General features: G+C 60.5%; 1 protein-coding gene across 1 annotated transcript; it reads left to right on the top strand.

Annotated features, from left to right (window-relative positions):
- Nucleotides 1–2,738: 2,738 nt before the first annotated feature.
- On the top strand, nt 2,739–16,451 carry AQP1 (aquaporin 1 (Colton blood group)). Its single transcript, XM_077856318.1, has 4 exons — nt 2,739–3,327; nt 13,065–13,229; nt 13,485–13,565; nt 14,357–16,451. Exons 1-4 carry the CDS (start codon nt 2,938–2,940, stop codon nt 14,534–14,536), a joined length of 816 nt encoding a protein of 271 aa, XP_077712444.1. The 5' UTR covers nt 2,739–2,937; the 3' UTR covers nt 14,537–16,451.
- Nucleotides 16,452–17,126: the final 675 nt, after the last annotated feature.

Genomic DNA, 17,126 nt, shown 5'->3' with positions numbered 1-17,126 from the left:
CCAGGGGTGTGGTGACGATGAGCCCTCACCAGAGGCTCTTTCCTTTCACCCTCCCTCCTTCCTTCTCTCTCTCTTCATTCCTCCTTCTGTCTCTCCCTTCCTTCCTCCCTTCCTTCCCTACTTGGGCAGGATTTGTGGCGTCCAGGGAGAGGAAGGTCATGGGCTCTGCGGCCTTCCTGGGGCGGGGGCTCCAGCGGCAGGCCTTCTCCCTTCCACACTGAAATCAGCAGGTCGTGGCTACACAGGCCCCCTTGCTTTGTGGGAGATGGTGGGTGAGTAGGTGGGCATTACTGCGGAGACCTCTGCATTCTGCTGATGGCAATGCCTTTGCCCGAGGGAACGGAACTCTACTGGTGTGTGGCATTCGAGGCAGAGGCCCAGCCGGCATGGGGGGTTGGCAGGAGATACTGTGGTTTTCTGGGGTGTTGTCCTGAGGACCCTCACGTCATCCTGAGATTGGCAGGTGCCTAATCTGCCCTGGCAAAAGCACTTTTGTCCCCCTGATCCTGCCCTGCTCCAGAAGGAGGTGGACCTCTGGCAAGTACACACTCATGCACACGTGCCCTGCACGGTGACAAGCTCCACTGCCCAGAGCGGGGGCACAGGGCCCGCAGGCTCATGCTAGACTGTAAACTTCAGGAGGCCAAGAAGCTGGGCTTGCTGGCATGTGGCCGTCTCCCCAGTGCTGAGAACAGGATGGAACAGGACACATGCTAAGTAAATATTTGGTGAATAAATTAGTACACCCCACGTGACTCTCATCCTCGTGCATAGTGGCACATCGAGCATCCTCAGCTACGTGGGCCCTGACCTGGCCCGTGGACCCTGTCGCTGAAGCCGCAGCATGCCCAGGCTCCTGTTGCCTCTGAGATGCCGTACCCCCCACGCTGGCCTGAGTCCCCTGGCCCTTGTGGGTCTAGTGCCAGGCCTCGACCTGCTGCCTCCAAGCTGAGCCCTCAACTCATCCCCCACCAGCTGGAGGGCGGGGACAGACGTGGGCCCCATCAGGGCCAGGAAGCTCAGCGGACAGGATCCTGGACACTCTGAATGCCCAGGGCCAGGGCGTGAAGGAGGCTCCTGGGGCGTGGACAGCGCAACAAGTGCTGCCCAGAAGAAAGGAAGTGGAGGAGGTTCTGGGAAGTGGCCCCGTCTGGCTGGGTCCCTCTCTTGGATGGTTAATAAGGCACACATGACCTCTGGCCGCTGGGGCTTTCGGAGCACGCAGGGCTCACCGGCCACCGTACGGACTCCCTGCCTCGCATCCACTCCATCCTGTACTTACAGGCACTCAAGTGTACTTAGGTGGCCACAGCTACGCCACCTCCACCCCCGGTGGGCCTCCTGCTCCCAGCGAATCCCAGGCTGATCCCTGGTGGCTGCGGTGTGCACTGCAGGGTGTGCACTGCGGGTGGGCTCGGGAGGGAGCCGTAAGGGCCACAGGCTCATCCTGGCCCCGCCCCGGGCGCGTGCAGAATTCAGGGATGTCCTTCCCCGGCTGGGCCTCGATCTGCCAGCTGTAAAATGGGGAGACGCCAACACAGCCGTGGGGGACCGGGGAGGCGGGCGGGAGGTGGGAGGAGAGGCCCAGAGAGGGCCGCTCCCTCCCGGGCCTGGCCTCGCCCCCTCCCGGCCCCGCCTGGCTGCTCTTGCCCTCGCTGCACACCGACTGGGCAGGCGGCCGGCAGGAGCCCCCTGCCTGGGGGAGTCCGGGCGCCTGCACAGCTTACCGGCTGCTGTCGGGCCTCTGGCTGGCGGCGTGCAGGGCAGGGGCTGGGGGCAGGGGTCTGCGGGCCGGCCTCTTCCCCACCCACCCCACCTTTCCCCTCTTGCGTCGTGCCTCTGCTGGTTCCAGTGGCGTCTCCTCTGTCAGGTTTGTCTCTTCCCCGTCTCTGCTCCCTGGCTGTCTCTCCTCCTCAGCCTGGCCTGAGATCTCGCTCGTCTCACTTGCCCTTTGACTTTGTCTCTCTGCCTCTCCCTTTGTCTTGTGTCCTCTCTCCTTCTCTCGTCTCTGCCTCCGTCTCCAGGCTAGCTGGCCATTCCTTCCCTCGCCCCCTGGGGTCTGCCAGCATGCAGCCCTGGAGAGGAAAATCCTGAACTGCCTCTGTTTTCTCCACCTGCCCTGCTATCGTTGGTTCTAATTGCTTCTGGAGCAATGAGGGCTCCCAGAGTGGCTACTTGCCTATCTCGGGCCTGCCCTTGACCACAGAGTGTGGGGTGGGCCACCGACAAGCTCTCCGTGCCTCCTAATGCCTCTGTGTCCCCATCAACTGGGCCTGGCCAGTGGTGCTGGGCCCCTGGGGCATCCCTAAGGTGACATCTTGTAGCCAGGCCTGGGCCAGGGTGTGGGAGACCCAGAATGCCCCTGGGGACCCCTGGACCCGTGCTGTCCAGAATAACGCCACTCCGGGATGGGATGGGATGCCGGGCGAGCAGGATCATGGTGCCCCACTTCTCGGGAAGGCAAAGTCCACCTGCGGAGTCCAACCCACCCACCCTGCACCATCCAGAGCTTCTGGCTCTGCCCATGGACACCCCTGAGCTCCGCACATAGGGCGGGGACACCTGGATTTCTCTGGCCCCCTGAGTGGGGCCAACTTGGAGGAATTTCCCAAAGCCTATTAGAGCAGTGGCTGCCTCCCGCCTGCCTCCTCGGGCTGGGCAGGGCTGAGGGCGGAGGGAGAGAGGGAGGGAGGGGGGAGAGGAGGGAGGGAAAAAAGTTGGCAGGCCGACAGCAGAGCTGTGTCTGCATCCATCGCTGAGAGGAGGCCCGTGCAGTGCGGGGCGGGCCAGGAGCAAGGAGAGGCCTTCCTCCCTTTGTGCTCCCCCCCCTCCTCTCCTCCCCCCGGGCCCTATAAATAGGCCCAGCCCGGGCTGTGGCTCAGCTCTCGGAGGGAGTCGAGCACCAGGCAGCGGTCTCAAGCCAAGCCCCCTGCCAGCATGGCCAGCGAGTTCAAGAAGAAGCTCTTCTGGAGGGCGGTGGTGGCCGAGTTCCTGGCCATGATCCTCTTCGTCTTCATCAGCATCGGTTCTGCCCTGGGCTTCAACTACCCGGTGAGGAACAACCAGACAGCAGGTGCGGCCCAGGATAACGTGAAGGTGTCACTGGCCTTCGGGCTGAGCATTGCCACCCTGGCCCAGAGCGTGGGCCACATTAGTGGCGCCCACCTCAACCCAGCTGTCACGCTGGGGCTGCTGCTCAGTTGCCAGATCAGCATCCTCAGGGCTGTCATGTACATCATCGCCCAGTGCGTGGGGGCCATCGTGGCCACCGCCATCCTCTCGGGCATCACCTCCTCCCTTCCGGACAACTCCCTCGGCCGAAACGAGGTACGTGGGGTGGCCCCAGGTGCTGGGCTCTGGAGCAGAGCACACGCAGCATAGGTCTCATCCTCACCCATTGTGCAGATGGGGACACCGAGGAGCAGAGAGGGCACGAGCTGGCTGGAGGTCATGAGGACTTGGGGCTGGAACTCAGCTACACCTGCAGCCCAGAGCCCGTTTCCTACCAGGCACCATGGGAAGCCGAGACCCAGAGAATAATAGTCTGGCCAGTGTCCCCTGCAGGCGTCTATCGTGGGGAATCAGCTCTGGAGGCAGCTACCAATTGTGGGGGCAGCAGCTCCTCACCCCTCGGCTGTAGCTTCTAGGTCTCCGCTCTGCCCGGCCGGGGCAGCCAGCTCCCTCTTCCTACAGCCTGGACCCTGGGGACACGCTGCCCGCTGTCCCCAGCCCCCCGAAGCTGGGTGCCTGGCACATTGGCGCGGGTCAGCAGCTGCATGAGCAGGACCCATGGGTGGCCACACGGACCCTCAGCCCGCCCCATATTCACACAGGTCCCCAAACAAACTGCCTTCAGGGAAAAAGCCCCTCCTGCTCCTTGGTCCCCGAGAGTTAGACGAAGCTGCGGGGCAGCGGGGGTGCGGTGGGGGCAGGTGAAAACATTCTGGCTGGTTTGCAGGTGGTTTTCCTGGATTACAGTAGGGGTGGTGGCCAGGGTGGGGACATCTCGCCTCCCGTCTGGGCTCCACTCTCTGTCGCCGGGCACCGTGAGGTGTGGCACGTGTGTTTGTGTGTGTGAACGGTGTGTGCACGTGGATGCTGGCATGGGTCTCCGGGCTTGTGTAAGCTGTGCGCTCCCGTGGGTCTGCTAGTGTTAGTGCAGCCGTGTGAGTGGGCGGCGGGGGCGGGGGGCGGTGAGTGTGTACCTGTGCATGCCCATTGCCCCTGGCCCCGATGGGGTCCGGGCCGGGGGCACTAATGGTGAGCAGATGTTGGTGAGTGGGTGGCAGGCTGCTGCAAAGAATTCCTCCCGGGCCGCTTAGCACAGCTAATTGGCCGTTGGCGGCAGTTGCCTGCTGTCGCAGACCTGGGCTTTTCCAGACCCTCGGCCAAGTGCAAACTCAGACCCAGCCCGGGTCCACCGCGGCGGGGGGAGGCTTGGCCTGAGAGAGGCTGAGGAAGGCTCGGAGGGTGCCTTCCCGGGACAGGGGAGCGGCGCACGAGCACACGGGAGGAACCAGATCTGCAGAATCGGGGCTCGAGGCTCGGGGCCTGGGCAGGGCAGGCGGGGGCAGGGACCGGGAGGGAGCCAGCCCAGGGCCCCAGAGACGGCGGCCCGGGATTACAGCGATTGTTGTCCCGCTTCCCAGCCAAAGTTCAGATCCTGGCGCTGCAGCTGCGGGGAGGCTTGGTAAGGCCTGGTGCAGAGGGCAGCTGGCGAGGCCTTGGCTCGGGGTGGGGGGGATTAGCACTTCTTGTGTCACAGTGACACCTTACCCGGCCCCCTCGCGGAGCCAACCGCTGCTCGGCCCAAGATTGAAGATTAGCCCGCGGGCTGGAGTTTAGACTTTAGTCGAAGAACGTGGTGGCCGAGGTGGGTGGAAGGGACGAGAGCTCCGGCAGGCTCTCCAGAGGGCAGGGCCAGGTGACCCCGGGGAGTGCCCCCCGGGTGGGGTCAGGTTCAGCCGCGGCCGGCTCGGTGGGCAGGGCTGGCGGTGCGTAAAGGTGCCCGTTGGGGAGGGGTTGAATGTCCGCAGGCCCCTGCCCTGTCTTGACCCTCCTTCTCCAGGGACAGGCAGGACAGGCATCTGTGGGCAGACGTCGCGTTCTGACTCGGGCATCACGGGTAGGTGCCTGGAGGGTGGCCGCCTACCGTGGCATCTTCGTCTGGCCGCAGCCTGCTCCAGTGTCCCTTCCCTGCCCCGGCCTCCGTTTTGCAGAGTCGCCCAGATGCCTGGCTGGGCCGTTGGCAGCTGGGGGAGATAAAGGGACAGGCTCCTGCCGGGGACAAGCACGCCGGGCTCACGTCCTGTCTGCTGCTAACCTGTTGTGTTTTCCTGGAGCTGAGGATCCTGAGACTCCAAGAAGGAACCTAGGTCTTTATAGATATTTCCTGGCCCCGCCTAAACCACCAGCAAGCTCACTCTGGGGACTTGTGTTTATCACCCTTCCCAGGAGGGTCTGGCTAAGAGGAGCCCACGGGGGGCCTCGCTGACCATAAGATTCCTGAGTGTTGTGGTGGGGTGCAGGCACTGTCCTGTCTACACCAGGGAGGTTTGGGGTTCCAAAGTCTGGGCCTAGAAACAGAAAGCATCTCTCCCAGGGCTCCTGTCAGACACTGGACCTGCGATGTGAAGGCATCTGAAGTTCCTGGCAGGTGGCCCCGATGCCTCAAGAGAGGCAGAGACCGGTCTCTGCAGCAAGTGACACACTTTTTCCCCCAGGCTCAGAGGGAGGCTCCCACAGCCCCTTGGGCCCTGGGCCCCACCCTGGCCCAAATCTAGGTGGAGACCTTTGTTGGCATGGAGATTCCTCAGAAAAATAGGGAAAGAGGAGGCAGGAAGCGGTTGGGGTGAGTCAGGGGGTGTCCCCCGGGGGCATGGTGGGGACAACTTTCTTCTCACTGAGTCAGGGCTTAGGATACGCCCTGGAGAGATCACGGGCCTCTGTCCAGCCTGGAGGATCCCGGGTGGTTCTAAGAGCCAAACCTCGATTTTTTTTTTTTTTTTTTTTCCAAACCTCGATTTTGACCCAAAGTGAAGAGTGTCGGAGGCAGGGGTCGGTGGCCCCGTCTGACCCTGCCCTAGCCAGAGGCTGACGCGCTTCATGCCAGCAGCCTAGCCTGTGTGGCCCAGTCCATGTGTGAAACAGGGACCGCAGGGCGTGGCTGGGCGCTGGGAAACGAAAGACGCTCATAGCCAGCTCTTCTTATTCTTCTCCTGACTCCCTCACCCATGCTCCCTGTTAACCAGACTGGGGCCGCTGGGGGCCCCCCAGGGGCTGAGTCAACCAACCAGCTCCCTACCCCTGGACCGACCAAGGCCCCTGGCGGGGAAGATAAGCCCCACGCACAGCTGCCCGCGATATGGGGCAGGAGGCAGTTGTGATAAGAGGTGTCAGGGCGGAAGAGAACGTCTGCTTTTGAGCAATGGGGAGGGCCAGGAAGGCTTCAGGGAGGAGGTGCCACGGGAGCCTGAATGGCCCAGGAAAGGGGCTTCCAGGCGGAGAAAGGGTGTGAGCACAGGCAAGGTGGCAATGGGAGGTCAGGGTGGCCGATGGGTGGGGGAACCCGTGGGAGGCTGCGGCTCTGGAGAGTGGAGGGCTGGGGTTCGGGCCATGGTCTCCCTGTGTCCTAGAGGGGACTGGATGCCTGGCGGTCCCCCAGCCGGTGATTTCAGCACCACCCCGGCAGGGGGGTGTTGCGGGCTCAGGCCTTCTCTCTTCGGGGTCTTCTCTCAGCCCTGCTGATTCTGGGCCTGAGCCTGGGGACCGCTTCTCTCTGCTACATCGGGGCCTGACCTCAGCCCTAAACTCTCCCCTTCCTCAGTTTCCTGAGGCTCGGTTTCCCCAACCACAGGGTGGGCGGGTCGTCCCTTCCCTGTTGGCCCCTGTCGCCTACATGGGCCCCGAGTTCTTCCAGGGTTGAGGGCCCCCCGCCCCCCGACCTCTGCAGCCTCCTCCAGGGCTGGGGTGGCTTAGGGAAAGGAAAGCCAGTTTTCAGATGGACGTGCCCGGAGAGGGGGCTGGGGGCTGGGTGGTGGTGCCATAGCCGGGACCTATAATTACTGTTTCCAGCCAGAACCAGATGAGGGGGAGGGCATAGAGAGGCAGGAGCTTTGTGGTGGAGACTTCCCTCACCACGGAAAATTCTGAGGCAGTTTCCCCTGTGAGGGCCCTTGGAGCAGCCTCGCCAGCCCTATGCGGCCCACCCCAGAGCTCGGCCCTAACCAGGGCTCACTCTGGCAGCCCCTGCTCTGAAAGCGCAATGCCCTGCGAGGGGACGTGCCCCGCTGGAGCGCTCAGTCTGCGGGGACTCGCCTCCCCGCCCCGGCCCCCAGGGCACAGCCTCCTGCTCACACTGCTCAGTGCGGACGACTCCATGGAGCACCCCCACCCAACCTGAGCTCAGCCCGAGTGCTCCCCACTTTCTCTGGGGCCCCACCCAGTGGGGGTTCCTTCAGCATTAGCCACCAGGGCTTCCCCCAGGCGGGTCAAACTTGCCTCATGCCCACACTGTGGGCACTGGCTCAGGGAAGCTTTCCCGAAGAGCCCCCTGTTTTTGCTGGCGGTGCCTCCCTGGGGGCCGTGGTCCCTGCCCTCTGGAAGCACCAGTGGGTCTGGGGTCTCCTGAATGGCCAGGTCTGAGTCAACACGCTTGCAGGTGTGGGGAGGAAAATGTCATGGCCATTGTCCCCCACCAGCCAGGGCTCCTCCCCGGAATGGTGTTGGGGGACGCTCCTTGCCCCACACTGGTGCTTAGGGGGATAAGCAAGGGACTGTCTTCATATAACCAAGGAGCTGCAGTTCTGTGGAGTTAAAACCCCCAACTCAAAAGATGGCCAAAAAGACTAGAAAATGCCCCATTCCCATGAGCAACTCCTCTCAGGGCCTGAAATCCCACCCCTTGGGCAACTAGAGAGGAACAGATGTCTGCTCGGTGCATGGAGCAGTTTGTATCTGGGGAGGGGCCACAGAGGGCCCACAGGCTCCCTGTCCCGGGGGCGTGCACAGGTGACCTGTCCACCGCTGGCCGCTCTGGGAGGGAGGACCTGTGACAGGCTGTGGGCCACACTGAGAGCCCGGTTCAGATGGCTCTGCGGGGACCCTGGCTGGGAGGGCGACAGCAGGTCCTGGGGACTGGGGGGCATCCCGGGTTACCGTGCGGGCCAACGCTTCCATTTTACTGATAAGGACACAGAGGCCACCGGGGCACTGAGATTGTGCGGTTGCATAGCAGATCAGGGCAGGGCAGGTCCATGCCCCCAGCCTGCCGCCCGGCCCTAGCTTCTGCACAGGCTCTCTCTCTCTCTCTCTCTCTCTCTCTCTCTCTCTCTCTCACACACACACACACACACACACACACACACACAAACATACACGCACGCACGCACAGCACCTGGGCGCACACACAGGTCCCCGTAGAGCCACTCAGGCCCTGCGGTCCTAGGAGGGTGGCGGTAGGTGCTCCTCAGTGGAGCCTCTTCCTTTCCCTGGCAGGAAGATGGGGTCTGCCCTGGAGCAAGGAAAAGAAGGAGGGAGGGAAGGAGAAGCCATTGCTTTGTGTATTGTTCCTTGCCAGGAAGATGAAGTAGCTTCTGGGAGCCAATGAGGGCCCTTTGAGACCTGCAGCTGGCTGGCTGTCCCTCAAGGGGACGTCCTTCCCTTCCCTCCCCTGCCCCTCTCCGCAGGCAGTGGTGGCACCTGTGTGTAGCTGTGCGATGCCAAGGGACAGGATGGCACACCCAGAAGTGCCACCAGACACGCAACATGGTCAGGCAGGGCCACATTCCACACAGAGACACCCCCTTCCAACCCTGACACACAGAGACGACACCTGTGTGATCAGGATTCTCAGAGACAGGTGGGCCACTAGGGCCCATACACGACTAGCTTGTCTGGGTGTCCACATGGGCTGAGAGAGAGAGCAGATATTCTCGAATTTGGGGTGTAGGGCTTTACTTATTTTCCTTACATCAAGCTTGGTAATCAGGTGGCTCAAATCCTCCCTGTTGGCGCTCTTTATATTGTCTGACTGCTTTAGTCTATCTGTTTCTAAGAGAGGGGTCGGTAAACTCTTTCACGCTGGTGGAGGATTGATCAGATTCGCCTTAAAACTGTCAATTTTTGTCATTTGGGGGAGGCTGTCTTGTTTGGTGCTTATAGGTTTAGAATTCATGCAGCTCTTTGGTAGACTTTTCGTTCAATTATGATGCAATAAGCCTCTTAATGTCTAATGAAAAAGAAAAGGAGAGCATCCCACCTGGACCCATAGGATCAGCCCCAGATCCTGCAGATACCAATCTACAAAGATCCACAGAGGCAGGCAAGGGCACGGCTACCCAGAGGTACCTGCACACAGGAACACCTAGGAAGGGGTGACACGAGGGACCCACTAAGGTCCTCTTCGCTGTGAGTGCTGAGTCCTGGAGGCAGTGGGCGAGCAGGGCAGGCTTCAATGTCTCCCTTCCCCTGTTCTTCAAAACTGGATGCTCAGAGTGCAGCCAGGCTTGGTTCTGGAACCTGCTGTTCCCCAAGGGTGGGACACCAGGGTGCCCAGGTTCTGAGTGGGGGCCCTGAGCCTAGGGAGCTACCTTGGTCATTCTGCCCATGGGCAGCAGGGATGGGTCGAGGCGTACTGTCTAGAGAGGTCGGCCCTGCCATGTACACAGCCCCTGCCCCCGCCGTGCTGGAGCCTGGGTCACACTGGCAGCTATAGGGTCATCTTCCACTCGCTCCTCAGTCCCAGCTAGGAACAGCCAGGTCCCTTGGCTGGACCTGTAGATAGTCAGGATCTTTGGCTGGGACAAGGATCCTGGCTTGCTTTTCTTTCTTTCTTTTTTTTTTTTTTTAATATTTATTTATTCATGAGAAACCCAGAGGGGGGGGGGGAGAGAGAGAGAGAGAGAGAGAGAGAGAGAGAGAGAGAGAGAGAGGCAGATACACAGGCAGAGGGAGAAGCAGGCTCCAGGCAGGGACCCTGATGCGGGACTCCATCCTGGGACTCCAGGATCACGCCCTGGGCCGAAAGCAGGTGCTAAACTGCTGAGCCACCCAGGGATCCCCAGATCCTGGCTTTCTTAATTCCTCCTGGGGACTCAGCCTCCTCATCCATTATCTCACAGAGGCTTGCATGGGCTGCCCCATAAGACCCACAAAAACTAATGACGGCCTGTGGCCTCCCAGCCAAAAAGCAAGTAAACCAGCCCTGAACCCAGAAAGCTTCCTCTAAACAGGCTGCCTCTAAACAGGGTGGAAGTTCTAGAAAATTAGCATTATCTACTACTTTGGTCACTACCCAGCTAGTATCCCCTCTGAGGTCTAGGCAGTGAGACAGGAAGGTCTGTCCTCGCCAAGCTGCCAGGCCGGGGGTCCGAGGTACCCACAGAAAAGGCAGGAGGCTTACTTCCCTGCAAGAGTTGCAGGCAGTCAGTGACAGTGTGATGACATAGCCGCAGAAAGTTCCAGCCAGGGGCCGGAGGAAGCTTCTTGGAGTTGGTGGGGTTTGAACTGGGCCTTGGGCGTGAGCTTACTTGGGTAGGATGTGAAAATGGAGGACTTGCTTCTTTCTGATGCTTCAGGTTCCATGTGGGGACTATTCTGTGGTTCACACTTGTATTCATAAAACTGATTGTTTTGTTTTGTTTTGTTTTGTTTTTGAAGGGGGCTTAAGTAGTGACCTATAAGACCTGGATGTGCAAACCCTGGATGTGCAAACATATACATATATATTTTAGTATTAAGTGGCCACAACTGAGATTAGCCCTATTTAAGCAATTGCTTCAAATTTAACGGATTATGCACAGTAACATGTTTTGAATTTTTACCTGCTTTTTCCTGGACGTCAAGTTTCAACAGACCCCTAACTATCCCTCTCAGTTCTGAATTATCAAGTCTGGCCAGATGTAAGTCACACAAGTGCATTGGTGGTCAAAAGAGAAGCGGTCAGTAGACGCTGAAGCAATCGGGGATGCTTCCTAGTGGTGGTGGTGGTGGTGAGGGGTTTTAGGAGAGGAAGTTCGCCAACCCCATGTGGTTCTGAGCTAAAGGCTCTGGGTGGTCAGGAAGGGGTTATAACCCAGGGTTCCCCGGGGAAGGTGGAACCCTCTCCTCTTCCTGTGGACTCAGAGTGCTGGCCATGGCATTGGCCCCCTTGTTCTGCTCACTTTGCATGAAAACCTGTGCCTTTGGGCAAAGCAGGGGCTGGGGTACTCAGACCTGGTTAAGAACTGAGGGAGGAGATGAGCTTGCCCAGGCCACGTCTGTGAGACGGTGGAGATGGGGGAGGATAGGCGGTAGGAGCCACGTAGAACCAGGCCTGGTTTCAGGACTCCCACCCACGAGCAATGAGGCTGAGCCTGGGGAGCAGAGGAGAGGGAGCAAGAAGAGGAGTGTGCGGCAGGTGTGAGCGTGACTGGCATCTGTACGAGTCGGCCCTGTCTCACCGGCCTCTCCTCCACAGCCCGTCCTGGCTCCAGGCAGGCCTCACTCGGGTCTCCACAACCCTATGCAGGGTCCTTCCCCTTCCGCTTGTCCCCCTCCCCCCCCATCCTGGGAATAAGGTGAGAACGAATCAGAACAAAGCCACAACTGTCCTGGTCCCTCCCACCTCTGCAGCCCTTCCCAAACACCCCAAGACCCTCCCCACCCCCACTGCCTTTGAAACTCCAGCCATTCTGGAAAGTGGGTGGAGGAAAAAGCTATTTTACAGATGGGGGAAACTGAGGATCAGAAAGGCCATGCCCTGGCATCAGCAAGTCGGAGAGTCAGGACCTGAACACAGGGCTTCTGCCCCTATCACCCAACCTTGGGATGGGAAGAGAACTGGGCATTGCCCAGAGGGCTGGCCCGGCTGGGGGGTCACAGCTCTGGGGTCCGCCAGGAAAGGCCTAGAGCTAGGGCTGCCTCACAGGGGAGGGGATGTGAGTCACTTTCCCTGTGGCCCAGGACTGCAGACAAAAGCGGGAAGAGAATTGTTCTTATAAGATGGCCTCAAGGGTGGGGCTGAGAAAGCTCGGGGGTGGGGGAATGGGACGGAGGAAGGCCCCCCACCTAGGGTTTTATAAAATGCCCTCTGGCTTTGGAGGACCCCTCCTTCCCCCTTTGCCCCCGGGATGAGACTTCAAGCTCAGGCTCCTTGGGACACAGCAGCTCTGCCTGGGCAAGGTGGCCTATGTGGCTGCATCCGGGCATCTCTGCCAGTGGGTTTCTGCCCATGTGGAGCAGCTCCCCTGTGCGGGTGCACCTGGCCCCTGAGACCCCCCAAAGCGGAGGGTGAGGGGGCTCCCTGGCGAGGGGTCTCCCTGGCGCAGCTGCAGGGGGAGGAGGGCTCGGGTGACCTCACGGCAGCTCCCATTCCCTTCTTTTTCCATGAGTCATGTTTCTAAAAGTGGCCCAAGAGCAAGTGGCAGCCAGACGGTAGTGGCGGGGCCGATGTGGCCAGGGAGAAGGAGGGGGCTGGTCCAGGAGGGAGAGGGAGGGGGAGACGGGGACGACAGAGAAGAAATGGGAGAGACGCAGAACCAGGGGACGTGGGGTGAGAGGCAGAGGGCCGGAGAGCAGGGGAGAGAGGCCCAAGGAGAGAGGCGAGGGGATTTCAGATGAGCAGGGAATGGGGGAGAATGTTCTGGACTTTTGGGGTGTGAAGCAATGTGTCCAGGTGGACCCTCGCACCATGTGCTCCGCTCCCATGAGCATCCCTGCCCGTGTCCTCCCACGCGTGGCGCTCGCCCCTTGCCTGGGGCACTCTGCTACCCCAAGGCCCTCGGGCCGGCTGGAGCCGGACGCAGATGCCCGGCCTCATCCCAGGCTCCCCTCGCCTCTGGGCAGAGCTGCAGGTGCAGGCAGGTACCGGAGCTGAGCTGGCACCTCCTCAAAGGTGTGGAAAGGGCCAGAGCCTGGTGTTGGCTGCCAGCAGCGTGTGCTTAGGTGGGCCTGGCCCACTCTGGGCCCACTGGGGGGCTGTTGTGATGGGCTCTGAGGGCACTGAGGTGCCTGGGCCTGGGGGGCCTGGGACACGGTCCCCACCTCACCTGCTCACGGAACCTTGCTGTCTCCCTTCCCTACAGCTGGCCCCTGGTGTGAACTCCGGTCAGGGCTTGGGCATCGAGATCATTGGCACCCTGCAGCTGGTGCTGTGCGTGCTGGCCACCACGGACAGGAGGCGGCGTGACCTCGGGGGCTCGGGCCCCCTGGCCATCGGCCTCTCTGTGGCCTTGGGACACCTGCTGGCGGTGAGTGTGGGGTCTTCCTGGGTGGAGATGGGGAGAACAGGGCCAGGCACCCTGTCATGGGCAGGGGGTGCAGGGGACAGGGTCCTGCTCTGAGAGGGCAGCACAGGGACCTCCTGACCATCTTTCTGGGTCAGTGTGCCCCCCTCTTTCGGGGTCTGATTGTCACCTCCTTGTCTGCTCTCTGTGTGTCACTGTGTCTCCTCTTCCTGTCTCTGCTTCTCTGGCTCCTCTGGCCTCCTGCCCTTGCCCTTGCAGATCGACTACACAGGCTGCGGTATCAACCCTGCCCGGTCCTTCGGCTCCTCGGTGATCACACATAACTTCAAGGACCACTGGGTAAGGGGGCGCAGGGATGTCCCCTGGACGTGGTGGGAAGGTTTGGTGCTGAATGGCAGTTCCAACTCCACCCTGCGGTGTCTTCTCCCATCACAGAGGTTCTGGGAGACAGACAAGGCCTGGAAATGGGGACAGCAAGGCCTGACATGGGGATGGTGGGGGGTCACACCTCAGGCCAGGAGGTCGCCTGCCCACATCCCAGCAGCGTGGCCATGAGAGCGAGGCTGGACCGTGGCTCTGCCGCTTTCCCACTCGGTGTGACATGGACAGGCTGCTGGCCCTCCTGGTGCCTGCATTCCCTGAGCGGCAAAGTGGGGTGTCGTGGTGCCTCCCTCCCTCCCGGGGTGGCCTCTGGGACGAACGGCCTCACCACCTGTAGGTTGAGCTTAGCGCAGAGTCAGCGCTCGATGGATGTAGAGTCCTTAACCGCCGAGGTTTCTATTTCAGGCCACACTCTATCGAACCAGACACTCCTGTGGCCCTTCTGAAGTTGAGGAGGTTGGGGCAGGGGCCACCCTCAAGGAGGGGCTGGTCTAGTCACACCAGGCCCCCTGGGCTGGGGCACACAGAGGCGAGGAGCGGCCCACTACCAGAGCCCTGGCTTGGGCCAGCTCTGGGGTCACTGGCATCAGGACACTGGGGTTCGGCACTGCCTGCCCTAACCCCAGGTGTGGGCGGGAGGGAGCCCGTGCTACAAGGTGGGGCGTGGGGGACGCCGGTCGTCAGGGCGGGTGTCCCAGGAGAGGAGGCCTTCCGTGGATGCCCTCTGAGCAGGCCTGCTCTGTTCCTAGATTTTCTGGGTCGGGCCGTTCATCGGGGGAGCCCTGGCGGTGCTCATCTACGACTTCATCCTGGCCCCCCGCAGCAGCGACCTCACGGACCGCGTGAAGGTGTGGACCAGCGGCCAGGTGGAGGAGTATGAGCTGGACGGCGACGACATCAACTCCCGGGTGGAGATGAAGCCCAAGTAGAGAGGCCCTGGCCCGGGCACCCACGCGGGGGTGGGCAGGGGCGGGCGGAGGGCGGGAGGGGTGCAATCACGTCCTAGACACTCTGACAAGCTGGCCAACGTCACTTCCCAACCAGTTCCCTCCGGAACTGCGTGGTCAAGCCTGGTTTGGGGCTGTTTCTATCACTTTCTTTCTCTTTCTCTGTTTCCTGGCCTCTGGGCTTCCTGGGAACCGACATTTACCAATCACTCACTCCCTTGAAGTCACAGAGGAAGTGAAAGAGAGGGACCCACCCTGCTAAGCTGTCCCCTCAGAGTGTGACGGAAGGTGTGCCAGAAAGTCCTTCTCATCCCAGAGTTGCTCAACAGCTCACCTGCTCCAGGTGTCTCGGGCCCCACTGTTACTGCTTTGTGCCTCTGGCCGCGGCCCTCCTTCTTCTCGAACACGCACTCTGCCCCCAAGGGTGCTTAGAGGGGAAGAGCCCCCGGGAGGTGCAGTGGTAGGGGGCAAGGGGCAGATGGGCTTCATTCTTGCAGGCTGGCCTCCAGCCCCAGCTCCACGCCCAGACTTGCTCCCTGACCTTGGGATCATCCGTTATCTCGGGGGCCCCAGTGACCCCATCTGTAGAGTGGCAGGGACAGGAGAGCTCTACGGGCCCGAGGCCTCTCTATTCTGTAAGCGTAGATACTCCATGCGTTCTAGAAGATGTAGTACGGACCAGCACCTCTTCTTCCACTTGCCCTGGTTCTTTCCCAAGTGCAGAGCCTTGGTTTACATCTGTGTGAACACACGGCCATATGCATACATGTTTCAAAGCAGAGATCAACAGACGGTCCAGGCCATGAGAGGCCCCTGTTGCCAGGAAAGCAAGGCTGACCCCTATGCCGCAGGGACAGGGTTGGCTCTCGCAGAATAATCCAGAGGGAGCCCGAAGGAGGAGCACCCATGTTCCTTCACGGGGTTTTAGTTGGCCTTTCCCACCTATCATTGCATCATCTTGATCATCATTTCATTCTCTACTTCCTCCTGCCAGTGTAGACCTCGGTCATGCTCACGCAAGTGTGTGTTGGTTATCTGAAGCCCCAAGCCCAAGGACAGATGACCACGATGCAGATCAGCCCACAGAGGCAAATGTCCCTTGCTGGACCCTTAGCGGGGGGACGTGGTTTCTAAGCCCCCAGCTGATGCTGAGAGGCGAGGAGGAGCAGTTTCCCCCCTTATTGCTGAACTCCTGGCTGGAGGCATGTGGGGCAGGGGGGTGACCTGCCCAGGCTCCCCGTGTGACCCCAGGCCACAGCCTTCCCTTCTCGTTTGCCTGGATGGGACATTCAGCCTTGGCCTGATGAAGTAGCTACCAATACAGCCCACGGACCCCTCAGAGGACAGAGTCTGCTTTGGGGGCAGCTGTCTAGACGGTCTATTCAATCCCATCAGGGCCAGAGCAGGTCCCCCAGCATGCCCGTCGCCATGATGGTGACAAAACCCAAGTAACTCCATCTGCAGATTATCTGGAAGCAGCAGGACAACCAGGTAACACTTAATGGTCACCGACCCGTCATGACATCGACACACTCTCTTCTCCATTCCCTAGCAGGGACTTCTAGCTCATTTAACAGATAAGGAAACTGAGGTCCAATGTCCCACAGTGAGGTAACGACTTGGCCAGGCCTAGCAACCAAGGCCATGTCTCTGGCTACTCCCTGGACCACGAGACTGACCCCTCTTATTCCCAGCTGCTCGGTTTCTGCCTGCGTGGTGGTCAGGAGCCAGGAGGGGCGAGGCTTGTGCTGGAGGGGAGAGGGGGGCAGACCCGCTTCCTGCCTGGTTCTGGCTGCTGCGTGCCAGACCTTGCATCTGTCTCTCTGCATATATGTCTCTTTGGAATCGGAATTTCATTATATGTTAAGAAAATAAAGGAAAATGACTTATAATGTCATCTAGGCCTCCTGTAATTTTTCCTCTTTGGGTACCGCGTTCCTACAAAGGATCTCTGGGTTGGAGGGGAGATTGGTGCCATTCTAGGGACCCCCCCTTTGCCCCAAGGATTCCTGGTCTCAGTGGGTGGACACAGCCTCACCTCAGACCTCCACTTGAGCAACACGGAGTCCTGACCCTAACAGGGACTCTGTGAAAGAGTGTGAAAGACATGAGGGAAAGCAGGATGCAAATGTGACAGCCGCATCAACCCCTCTGCCCTCCTCAGAGCATGGCCCAGGGAGCACCAGGGGCTGCTTGGGGGTCTGTCCCTGTGTCTCTCCACTCCCAGTTCCGACCCCACCCACATCTGTTTTGGGTAATGGGACCCAAAGTTTGGGCAGGAGTTCACCCACCAGAACTGAGTGGGGTTATGTTGGGCACAGGTGACGCTTAACTGGCTTGCGAAGGGTGACCTGTGGTAGCTAAGCAAGGAAGAGCAACTTAGCCCCTTGAGACCTTGTGCCACCTCCCTTCCCCCCGCCCACCTCCCACTCCTGGAAGCAGGTACCACACCTCGAAAGGGTGTGTACTCTCCTGTGGAGAAGGAGTCTGTGGCTGCCCAGGGCAGAAGGCAAGAGAGGTCACAGCGGGCTGGCCTCTGCTTCGAGGGTGCAAAGTGCAAAGACCACTCTGT

Source organism: Canis aureus, chromosome 18 (assembly GCF_053574225.1).
Source record: "Canis aureus isolate CA01 chromosome 18, VMU_Caureus_v.1.0, whole genome shotgun sequence".
In the NCBI taxonomy this organism is placed as follows: domain Eukaryota; kingdom Metazoa; phylum Chordata; class Mammalia; order Carnivora; family Canidae; genus Canis; species Canis aureus.
The sequence above is the reverse complement of the archived record's forward strand: the minus strand, read 5'-3'. Positions and strand labels throughout refer to the sequence as shown.

Excerpts from the sequence above, each read along its gene's own strand:
- AQP1 (XM_077856318.1), top strand. The coding sequence starts at position 2,938 with ATGGCCAGCGAGTTCAAGAAGAAGCTCTTCTGGAGGGCGGTGGTGGCC. Across the intron at positions 3,328-13,064 it reads ACTCCCTCGGCCGAAACGAG|CTGGCCCCTGGTGTGAACTC; the intron begins GTACGTGGGGTG and ends CCTTCCCTACAG. Across the intron at positions 13,230-13,484 it reads CCTTGGGACACCTGCTGGCG|ATCGACTACACAGGCTGCGG; the intron begins GTGAGTGTGGGG and ends TTGCCCTTGCAG.